General features: G+C 40.1%; 1 protein-coding gene across 1 annotated transcript in view; it reads left to right on the forward strand.

The window, feature by feature from the left end:
• Window positions 1-11555, forward strand: part of TBCK (TBC1 domain containing kinase) — a 205610-nt gene extending 194055 nt beyond the window's left edge. The window contains exon 26 of the mRNA XM_080650862.1: window positions 9779-11555. Within this exon, the coding sequence (XP_080506988.1) occupies window positions 9779-9889 (111 nt within the window). The 3' untranslated portion in view covers window positions 9890-11555. The remainder of the gene's footprint in view (window positions 1-9778) is intronic.
• Window positions 11556-12359: the final 804 nt, after the last annotated feature.

A 12359-nucleotide genomic window follows, 5' to 3' on the forward strand; every position in this document is an offset into this window, starting at 1 on the left:
TTCTTCCCACTTGTGTTCAATCGGGTAACTCCTGTTTGTCTTGAAAGGCTGTTTATATAGCATTTCTTCATGGAACTCTTTAACTCCTCAAACCTGGAACTAAGTGCACTTCCCAAGTGCTCATAGAAAACCTTTTACTTATTCTTATAATGTCAGTGGGACCACTGTCATATGTGGAGTTTCTCTGTATGTTAATAAAAACCCATCCTTCCTTTACTAGTAAGAACAAGAACACCATGTAAGGGCACAATGCTTGGAGAGAGGATGGGCTACATTTCATGCTCCACTTACCTCTTTTCCAGGTTCTCTCATGCAAAGACAGTCTGCACAGCCATAATGGTGGTTCTGTGTAGCATTTGTCAAATGGCATTGTAATTGCCTGTTCACTCATCTGCTTCTCCCACTAAACTCTAGGCCAGGGGTGGGCAAACTTTTTGACTCGAGGGCCACAATGGGTTCTTAAACTGGACCGGAGAGCCGGAACAAAAGCATGGATGGAGTGTTTGTGTGAACTAATATAAATTCAAAGTAAAGGAGTGGAGGGGGGAGCAAGAGAACCGGATAGAACAGCCGGATCCGGCCCGTGGGCCGTAGTTTGCCCAAGGCTGCTCTAGGCTCATGAAGGACAGGGATTATGTTTTATTCATTGTTATACCCCCCAAACCCTAGCATAGGGCCTTTCAAATAGTAAGCACTCAATAAATATTTGATGGTTTAATTAATGACTAAGTTCATGAATAAACACATGAAAATAGTAGTTTTCTGTCAAATAGCCATTTGCAGAAATTGATAAAAAGAGGAAGACAAAAGGAAAATACACTGAAATCAAGTACTAGTTTAATTCAAGGCAGCAAACACTGAGTGTCTACATGGTGGAAACAGAAATGAGAAAGACATAGTCCCTTGCCCTCAGTAAACTTTCAACCTAATTAATAAGATAAGACATGTATACAACTGATTAAAACTTAAAGCAGAATGTGGCATGTGCTATATGAAATTTATAAAGTTCTAGAAAATCATTGAGAAGGGAAAAATTTCTTCCAGTTCAATGAGGGATTCCTAAAGCTTCTTAGAGAAAGTGATGACAGACCTAACCTTTGAATTATGGGTAGACTTTCAGTAAGGAAAAGTGTTGGGACAAGGACCAAAGTGAGGAGGGAACATTCCAGGCGAGGGAAAGAGCACAGGCTGCAGGTAAGGCTGTTTCCAGGTGGGTGGAGAGTCAGGTGATAGATGGCCTTGAATGCTGTGCTAAGGAGTTTACAGTTTTACAGTGGGGAGCTATTAAAGGTTTTTAAGAAGAAACATGACAATCAGCTATATTTTAGAAAGTCATTTGAAAAATTACTTTTAAAGTGTCTTCTCTCCCTTTTACCCTTGATCCCAGTGAAATAGGAATTTTAAAACGCCAAAAACTGGAGACCAATTTAAGAATTTCACTCAATGCAGATTCTTCCCGATTCTACCTTTATGTTGATCTTCTGTCACAAGCTTGCAATTTCCCACTATCTAAATAGTTTCTAAGCTCCCAGTGTTAGCAAACTCCAGTGGCTTCAGGGAAGAGACCACAGAAGGGGGTTGTTGAGACTGACAGCCAAAGCTCTGCAACTTTCTAGAGGAGATTAGGGAAATGGCCTCACTGCTGTATCCTGTGATTCAAGGCATCTGATGGCATCCTGGCACTATCCTCTCTTCCTTATTTGACACTAAAGGACACCCTTCTCATTAACCATTAATCTAAAGATGAATAAATGCATGTATTTATATAAGCAATAGGCGAGTATGGTAAGTCTGAAATAAAGAATTTCTCTTGTCCTCAAAATGCAAAGAAACTTTAGATACTATTTGGAAGTTTCTCACTGAAACTTGCAGTAAGAGCTTTCAGGTACTACCCAATGTTCTTTCTGACTGTAAATAAGCAAGGTATTCCTTGGAAGGGACCCACAGGTCTTGACTCACTTTGCTTAAGGACAATAGCCCGAAGAAGGAAAAAAATCTGTATACAACAGTGACTGGGGTCTCAGGATCTCATGAGAGTCTTTCCTAATGTAGGCAGCAAAGTGCAGGTAAACTAAAGCGTAAGAGCCACTTAAGTGGTTCAAGAGTAATTGGGGTCTAAAATGGAGTAGGAGCAGGGAATGGAAGAGACGAAATGGATCCAAGACAAATCACAGAGAGAACTGACTCAGCTGTGTGCCTGTTGAATGTGGAGCCCAGCCAGGTGGATAAGTTAGTTGGAGTGTCGTCCTGTGCACCATAGGTCGCAGGTTTGATATTGATCAGGGCACATAACTTAGGTTTCAGGTTCCATCATATGAAAGGCAAGGATGGATGTTTCTCTCTCACATGGATCTCTGGATATCTCTCTCTCTCCCATCTCCTGGTTCATAGGTTGATGCTCTACCACTGAGCAACACTGGCCAGGCAAGTGTTCTCTTTTGAAGCTTAACTTTGAGAAGCTTACTAGAGGCCGAAGTCATAAATTTAAAGTCATCAATGTATAGATGGGACTTAAAGCCCATGGGACTAGATTAAATCACTTAGGGGATGAATGTAGAGACAAAAAAGAAAAACTCAGAAGACAGGCATGGGGCGGAAGTCAAGAAAATAAGGAAAACACACCAGAGGAGACTGGAAAGACCAGCTAGAGAGGCAGGAGAAGTAGGAGAGAGTGGTATACTGAAGGCTAATGAAGGAGGGTTTTGAAAGGAGGAGGTGTATGATCAAATGTGTCAGAGGATGCTGATGGGTCAAGTCAGATTCAAATTCACTTTTAAAAATTAGATTTGGCAATGTGACATAGTAGATGTTATTGTTGAGCTTTATATGTGTATTTTGGGGGAGTGATTGGAGACAAAAGTCTGATTAAAATGGATTTGAGAGGGAATAGGCTTCCTGCAAGGAAATGAAAATAGAGCACACAAAGCTATAGATTAAAAGAGACTTAAAGACATCGATTAATCACAGTGTGTGGAACTTGTTTGGATCCTGATGCAAATAAACAGGTTGTAAATATAATTAAATGAATGGATGATACGTAGATGAATAGATGATATTTGTGAAGTAATTGGAAATGTGAACACTTACTGAATATTTCATTATATTAAGTGGTTATTGTTACGATTTTCTAGGTGGGATAATGGTACTATGGATATATTTTAAAAGTCTTTATTTCAAAGACACATTTATGGACTAAATGACTTACGGGATTTACATAAAAACAATAAATGTAGTTGAGAGGAGTGATGGGAGTAATAAAGGAAATTAATTGGCTATGAGTTATAATTATTGAAACTGGGTGTTTGTTAGTTACCATTCTTGTCTGGTTCTTTTTGAATATGCAATTCAACTTTTTATTTTAATAAAATTACAATATGCACAGCACATGCAGGGCTAGCATCTGATTGTCTGGTTTATATATATTTTTTATATTTTTCCTAATAAAAAATTAAAGAGAGAGAATGGGAAGAGATGAAATGGAGACAGAAACTGTAGGCAACAGAAAACAGTTGAGTTAATGCACTATAATTAGTTATATATTCCCATATATAACACAAACTATTAAAAAATTTTAAGATATCTTAACACTATCAAATTTCCTAATCTCAAAGAATGCTTCTAAGAATATAAGACTATAGATACACCATAGCATAGATTCTGAATATCCAAGGCACCATTAGAATAGTTGTCCTTAAAATAAACATGGTTAAGTGTTTAGAAAACCTGGACCACATAATAGTGTTTTGTAAACTCTCAATTTTTTCTTATCAAATTTAACCATTTTCCAGTATGTAACTTCCTGGAATTCCCTGTTGTACTCCTTGTCACAAGTGCCTGTAGGAGGATGCAAGATGAGTACTCACCTTGTGTTCACCTTCTTGCGTTAGCCCTGCTGCTGGTTTAACTTCTGTGAGTGAAATAAGGAAGTAAGGCAGCCACCGTTTATTACTATGGAAATGGTTTCACAGTGCTCTTTTCAGTGTTAATGAGGTATAATTGTCACATAGGAATTGTATATATTGAAGGTGTGCAACTTTGTTTAGATGTATGTCTACATTATGAAGTGATCACCACAGTCGAGCTAATTAACATGTTCATCACCTCACGGTTACTGTTTCCTTTCCTTTTTCTTAGCAGTCTTCAGGTATACAATACAATATTGTTATACTTGCTATATGTAATAGTTGCAGTCACCATGCTGTACCTTAGATCTCCAGAACGTTTTCATGTTGCATAACTGAAACTTTGTAGCCTTTCACCAACATGCTCTCTGTGGCTATAGCTTGACAGGTCAGGGAGGAGGAAAGGGCTGTGAATGTACAGGGGTGGTTTCTATCTTGTGAAAAAAGCCGCATCACTCATGGAGAAGAGATGGCTGAAGAGAGGAGAACCAGGCATGCGGAGTTTAGGTTTCCGTCCACCTTTTGCTCTCCATCAGGCAGGGCTTTGGCAGCGTCAGCAAGTGAGCCTGCAGGGCACGGGACTTGGCTGGTTAAGGTACTAGTGCAGACTGCAAAGCTGCAGCTTTGGGAGAGGCCGGAGGTCAAATGGAAATGATGCACCTAGAGATACTGAGCACGGCTCTTGGTGGAAGTGGCAGGATACCATACTGGACCAGGGGTTATGAAGTCACTGTTTGGTAAACAGTGATACTCTGGGCCAATAAACAGTTCCTTAGGATGGAGCTCCAGGTTTTGTGTTTTGTTTGTTTTTAAAGCCTGCCAAGTGATTCTATTGTGTAGCCAGCATTGAAAATCATTTTATTAGATAACGGGAGTCATTTGCTGGTCAGGTGTGTCTGGGACCTCAAACTGCAATTTTTATAGGTCTAGTCCCGTGTGGAGAGTAAGTTACTTTGCACTGAAGAGGCTAAATGTTCGTAGGGCTGCAATTGGTGAGACCAATCCTAGGCGGAGAGAATGGGGCTCCTCAAAAGGCACAAGCAGCTGAGATAGAGAGCCACATCCCATGTGGGTCCTGATTTGCTGGGAGATGATTTGGGATCACAGACTGGGCTCAGCTGCATTTGTGGGTGGTGCTCTTGCATTTCCGTCATGCCTCTGGTTAGCAGGCTCTGGCGGTAGTGTTCTTTTCTAGGGCTGGGCTTGGCACACCTCAAAACAGCGCTGTCCAGAATGGCAGGCTCTTGTGGTGCCACTCCATCTCGTTTTCTGTGAAGAGGCTGGTATGTGTGTCCAGAGGAAGTCAAGTTCTGCTGTAGCAGGAGAAGGATGAAGGAGAGGGATTGTTGATCTGCCATAGAGAAGTGCAGGTTAAGGCCAATTACTGAAAAGCTGAGGAGAGGTGAGGTCTGAGAGGTGCACACAGCAGAAACATGTTTGTCACCGGGTGTGGTAGGACTCAGGTTTTGGTAGAAGCCTGAAGCTAAGAAAACCCGGCTCTGCAAGATTCTGCAAGGAGCACGTTGCAAGACAGCTAATTTTCTTCATGTGAAACTGGCCTTCGTGAGTTTTAAGTTTATAATGGGGACTGAACAATTGGCATGAGTCTGCTAACACTCTGATGAAGCTCAATCTGAGAAGTTCTTTTCTCTCTCCCATTTTATTTGTCCATTCCTTGCCCCCGCAAATAATGCTAAATTTTGGATATTGAAATGATCACTTTTGGTTGGGCATGGAACTGAAAGGGAACTGGCAATTATCCTGTGATGAGCAGCTGTAGTAATTTCATTTTCTTGGTTTTATGGATGTGAAGCTGATGCTACATTGTCTTCTATGTGTCCTCTTGACCCATGCACGTGTCCACCACATCCGGGTCCCCATTCCCTTCAGGTATCAATAATGAAAGAGGATGGAGAAGGGGGACCGTCTCTTCTAATTCCTGTTGAATTCAGAAGTCCTGAACTGCTTCTGTAGTAGCCGTCCATTCCACGTGATATTGCTTGTTACTCTCTCCTCCACTAAACTACAAGCACTGCAAAAACTGGAGCAGCGCCTGGTCCTTAGTAGGTGCTCCATGACCATGTGATTGATAACTGCATGAGCAAATGAATGACCAGCTGGAGAAGAGGAGCTGTTGCCATGATCGGAGTGGAAAAGATGAAGTGATGGCCTCACTGTTCGAGCCCATATGTAACACGGATCATTGGAACCACACACAGAGGATCAGAGGAACAGAACTCACAAATTTAACCTGAAAACTCAACGTTTGTTCTTTTTCATCTCTCTGATGATTAGTGACTTTGAGCAGGTGTTCGTATGTCTCTTGGCCTTCCTTCTGTCTTCTTTCGAAAAGTATCTATTTAGGTCAGTTGCCCATTTTTTGATTGGGTTGTTTAACTTCTTTTTGTTAAGTAACATTTGTTCTTTTTCATTACTTGAGCACAACCTTGCTTTCTTCTTCAAGGCACCTAAACTTTTCTTACGTCTTTATACTCCGTTTCTGGTTTTCTTCTTAGACCCCACACAGCAGCGCCCCGCTTGCTCTGTCTGCCTGCTTTGCCTTCCCCACTTCCAGCTCCCTGCAGCCCATCCTCTGTCCTCCTCACAGCAACAGGGGGAACTCTTCCCAGCTTTACAGCATAGTTTAAGGGAGATTAGCTAAATGTGCAGTAAGTCCTTGCTTACTCTTTTTCAGACTTCTTCAGTGTTGTGAAAGTACTGAGCACTAAGACTGCTTATCCACAAGACATTTTGAGTGATGGCATGTTTATCTTAGAATTCCACCCTAAATGGTAATTGTACTGACACAAGTGGGAGAAAGAAGCCAAGGTGTTTCAATAATCATATGGTGCCAGAGGCTGTGCTGCCAGCACATGACTCGGGGCAGCTCAGCCTGGTGCCTCTGTTCTTAAGGACTGGGTTCAAAGAGAAATATCGAGAACAGGATGAAGAGCAGCTCACTCTAGGTAACGTGGTACCTTTTGAAATACTGATGCATTTTTGCTATTCAAAGTTAATTACTATGAAATGTGAACGGCCATTTGAATCTCTGCAAAGGCACTGCAGAGAAAGATGGAGAAGATCAGCAGGGTCAGCAGTATGGGGATCCATTTATGTGAGTTGTTTCGAAGATTACTGAGATCCCAGTCCAGCAGCATCTAGTCCCCCTACATACCGATACCTTTATCCTTTTGGCTTAAGATAGTATTTTTCAAAATATTGTCCATGGACTACCTGCTTTAGAACAATATAGTGGTGTTTGTTAGAAACAAAACAAAACACCACATTCCTGAGCCCCAGATCAACAAAGCAGAATCTCTGGTGTGAGGTCTTGAACTTACCTTGACCAAACCACTCAGCTCATCCTTTTGAACCATGAAGTTTAGACTGCTGGCTTGAGACTTATCAGCTATTAAGTTTCAAATACTTCCAGAAAGCAATACCACTATGAGCAGATATAAGATCTGAGATCAGGTTATGGTAAAGTAATTAAAAAGAATGTGAGGACACAAATATCTCAGGGAAGGACTAGGACACCACCAAGAGGAGGGAATAGGGAGAGAATGGCCAGAGAGCCCTTTGTGTCATCCTTTTGTGCCGGGTTATATATCATTGGTCATAGTTTAATTCAGTTCCAAGAACACATATTGAGTCCTGCTATGTGCCTGGCACTAGGGATAAAGAGAAACAGAACAGATTCACAATCCTAGGGGGGTGTACAGTTTGGGACAGGAAGCAGGCCCAGAGGGCTGAGAAGAAGGGCTCCTAGGAAATAAGAAGTTAAGTACACCAATGTAGCTCCTAGGGCAATGGAGACTAAGGAGAAAATAAACAAATGGACTGCATCAAAATAAAAAGCTTCTGCACAGCAAAGGAAACCATCAACAAAACAACAAGAGAGCCCACTGCATGGGAGAACATATTTAAACCCGATAAGGTTTTAATCTCCAACATTTACAGGGAACGCATACAACTTAACAAAAGGAAGATAAACAGTCCAATCAAAAAATGGGCAACGAACCTTGACACTTTTCAAAAGAGGACATACAGAAGGCCAAGAGACATATGAAAACATGCTGATTATCTGAGAGATGCAAATCAAAATGACAGTGAGGTACCAAATCACACCTGTCAGAATGTCTATTATCAACAAATGACAAGTGCTGGCGAGGATGCAGAGAAAAAAGAACCCTAGGGCACTGCTGGTGGGAATGCAGACTGGTGCAGCCACTGTGGAGAACAGTATGGCATTTCCTCAAAAAACTAAAAATGGAACTCCCATTTGACCCAGTGATCCCACTTCTAGGAATATATCCCAAGAAACTAGAAACACCAATCAGAAAGGATATATACACACCTATGTTCATAGCAGCACAATTTACAATAGCTAAGATTTAGAAACAGCCTAAGTGCAGATGAGTGGATTAAAAACCTGAGGTACATCAGTGGAATACTACACTGCTGTAAAAAGGAAGGAACTCCTACCATTTGCAACAGCATGGATGGACCTGGAGAGCATTATGCTAAGCGAAATAAGTCAATTGGAGAAAGATAAATATCACATGATCTCACGCATTTGAATATAATAAACAACATAAACTGATGAACAGAAACAGATCCAGAGACAGAGAAGCATTGATCAGACTGTCAAACCTTGGAGGGAAGGCAGGGGAGGGAGGGAGAGAGGGGAAGAGATCAACCATATAAGCATAACCAATGGACGCAGACACTAGGAGGGTGAGGGCATGAGTGGGGGGCGGGGGGAGAGGCAATGGGGGAATAAGGACACATATGTAATATCTTAATCAATAAAGAAAATAAATAATTTTTTTAAAAAGGAAGAAGTTAGGTAGACAGGTGAGGGTGGGGGAGCTTTTGAGGAGGAAATAAAGGGGGGGCCAGGAGTTGGTGGGAAATGGAGCATGTTCCCAACAGAGGGTGACCTGCACAACCAAAGGTATAAGGAATGGAGAAAAATAATCAGTGATCCTGGGTAGGTGGACACGGACCAGATCGGGGACACCTGTGGATGTCTTCATAACTTCAAAGTCCTTTTTTTGCTAGACATCTAGAAGACTTCTTGAATCAGTCCTTCAAATTCACTCAAGCTTATGGTCTCAAACTGTTTATTGCAGTTGCTCCAAAAACATATCACAACCAGTTTATAGGTCCTCTCTGGGATGTTGTGCGTGGGATTTCCATAACTAACAAGTTGTCAATAATATAAAAAATTGTTTAATATAGCCCTGGCTGGGTGGCTCAGTTAGTTAAAACGTTGTCCCGTATACCAAAAGGTTGCAGGTTCGATTCCCGGTCAATGTACATATCTAGGTTGTGGGTTCCATACCTGGTTGGGTTGTGTATGAGATGCAAACAATCAATGTTTCTCTCATGTCGATCTCTCTCTCTCTCTCACCCTACCCTTCCTCTCTTTCTAAAAATCAATAAAAACATATCCTTGCGTGAGAATTAAAAAATGTTCAGTATAGATTTGAGAATTTTTGACTATCATTGGAAACATACATGAAAAATAGGAATATTAATCACCTCTCGAGAGGGATATTGAGAATAGAGGTAGAAGAGATTTACCTCTCACTGTATACCCTTTTATGCTGTTTGAATTGTTTACATGAATATTTATTGCCTATCCAAACAAGTTTAAAAGAGAACTAAACAGACATATATATTTCATAGCATAAAGAAGTTGTGTGTCAACATGTGATAATTTAATTTCTGTTTAAAACCAAATTAACGTTACCACAGTGACAGCAATAGTATTTTTAGTTTTGTTTTTCACAGCTTGAGAAAAAAAATGGGATTGGGCAAATACAAATTTTGTATATCCTCTATAAAACTGGCCTTTTTTTTTTTTCCAGTTTGCAGCACATCTTGTGAAGATGAAATATCCAAGAATCTGTATTCTAGATGGTGGCATTAATAAGATCAAGCCAACAGGCCTCCTCACCGTCCCCTCTCCTCAAATATGAAGAACCAAGAGGATGACTGTCAAAAGGACGGAGGGACATCAGCTCCCAGCAGCACGGCTCCTCACAACCTTGCCGCTCTAAGACAGAAGTGGGCTTCCGGGGGTTACATTTCCATAGTGTTGTCATGAGACTTTTTTTTAAATCTCATGACCCAGATGTTCAACTACCCAGCAACAAACTTGACTGTACATGTGTTGTTGAAAGAATTTTCTTAACAGTGAAATCTGATCATGTATTTTTAGCACATTGTGACAATAAGCCAGAGGAATTCAGCTGACAAGGCAGATTTGGCATTATCAAGAAATCTTACTTGCACTAAAAAAACTGTCTTCTATTGCACTGAACAGACAGCCCTAACAAAGGCATTTGGAAATATAGATTGAATGTGAGCTGAAATCATCGTTCAATGGTAATGAAAAGTGAAAGGCTATTCATAATGCATTCCTTATAAGTAAATGCTGCATTTGGTAACTCATTTTTGGCCCAGACAAGTGTTTTGTGTGTGTGTGTGTGTGTGTGTGTGTGTGTGTGTGTGTGTGTGTGTGTGTAAGGAAAAAGAGTTTAGAGGAAGAAGAATTTAGCTCATTGAAGAAAGTAATAATAGTCTACTTACAAAAAAATGAAAGAATGAAACTGTTCAAATTAGGTAGAATATTAGTTCAGCTTCTGTAGCAAAGAAACCCCAAATAAGAGTGACTTAAACAAACTAGAACTTTCTTTCTTTCTCGCTTAGTCAGTCTAGGGACAGTATATTTTTTCATAATCACTAAGAACTCAGGTGTATTTTCTCATTGTTTTACCACCCCCAACACACTGTTTCCATCTCATGGATCAAGATGGCTGCTCAGCTCTCACCATCGCATCTCCAGTTCAGAAGGAAGAAAGGAAGGAGGAGGGATGGGGAAGAGCAGGAAGGAAAGAAATTGGAAGGGGAGAAAGAAGGAAGAAAGAAAACATGAAAGAGAAGGGAGAATGTGCTTCTTCTCTAAGGACAAAAACCAGAAGTTGCACATACTACTTCCACTTACATACCATTGGCCAGAACTTAGATATATGGCCACACCTAGCTATAAGGAAAACTAGGAATATAGTCTAACTGAAACATGTTCTTTCATCTTTAAGTTATGTTCCTCTTTAGTGTTAGAACTACCTATGTAGAACATTTTAATAAGGGCCTCACTTCAACTTTCTGGGCATGGTTCATTGTTGCCGTTTGTATTGAATTTCTGTATCTATTTTTTTTTATTGAGATAATTTACATACCATAAAACTCACTTTTTAAAATGTACAATTCAGTGTTTTTTAGTATGTTCACAAAATTGTGCAATCACCAAATTCCAGAACATTTCCATCACCCCAGTAAAGAAAACCTGTACCTATTAGCAGTCGTTCCCCCTTAACCCTTTCCAAGGTCTTCGATTTAATTTTTGTATATAAAGTGTAATTGATTTCCAACTTTATTCTTGCATGTGGGTATCAAGTTGTCCCAGGGGCCATTTTGTTTATTTTTCTCAATTAAATTATAGTAATTCACCAAATATGTTTTGATATCTACTACTAGTATGTGCAAGACACTGACATACTAATAATTATATTATTCTGAGATACCCTACATTATATACAAAGAAAAATTGTAAGAATAAATGAGAAAACAAAATTTTGCCACAGTTTCTCTAACATCATTTTTGGACTGTCATCTTCCCTGGTTAGAGAAGTATTAAATCCTCCTATCCTTTCCTTCCATCTTCGATGACTTCTGTGACTTCATGGTCATAATGCAGCACTGGTGATCATTTGGAAAGAGGGTCTGAGTCCTAACTTAGCCTTACTGGGAAAGCAGAGAAGGATGGAGGGGTGGGAATTTGGATTACATGGGTGGTAGGTAGTGGGAGAGGATAAAGACCTAGTGCTGGAGGAGAGCTGTGTGAGAAGATAATAGTAGCTAACCATGACAACCTTGCATTTGATCTTTCTTAAAACTTGACACATGCTGAAAAAATGAAAGGTTACTAAACATTCAAATTATAAATAACATTTAATATTCTCAACAGTAAAATAAGACATAACATAAAGTCACTGCCAGGTGTACATACAGAGCATGGTATTCGATAACAGATGGTTTCAACAATATTGACCTCAACAATTATTTGTTGGATTAAACTGTATAAACACAATTTATAGAGGTACTTGTAATTATATGATTGACTTCTACACTATCACTTTCAGCACTGTTTTTTGTTGTTTTTTCTGGCATCAGCAGTCTCTTCTTCCCGGAATGCCCTTAAGACCTCTACTAGCCCTATAGACACACACACACTGTCTCTCTCTTCATAATTCTTCATCAGCAGCATCTCCTCTAGACTCTAACTTTCCCATGCTACCCTAAGTGCCTCAAGTCTGTCAAAGAATTTCACTTATCCTTGTAATAATAGACTTATTACATCATTTTGCAATTATCTGTTCACATTTG

Source organism: Plecotus auritus (genome assembly GCF_963455305.1).
Source record: "Plecotus auritus genome assembly, chromosome: 1".
Lineage (NCBI taxonomy): Eukaryota > Metazoa > Chordata > Mammalia > Chiroptera > Vespertilionidae > Plecotus > Plecotus auritus.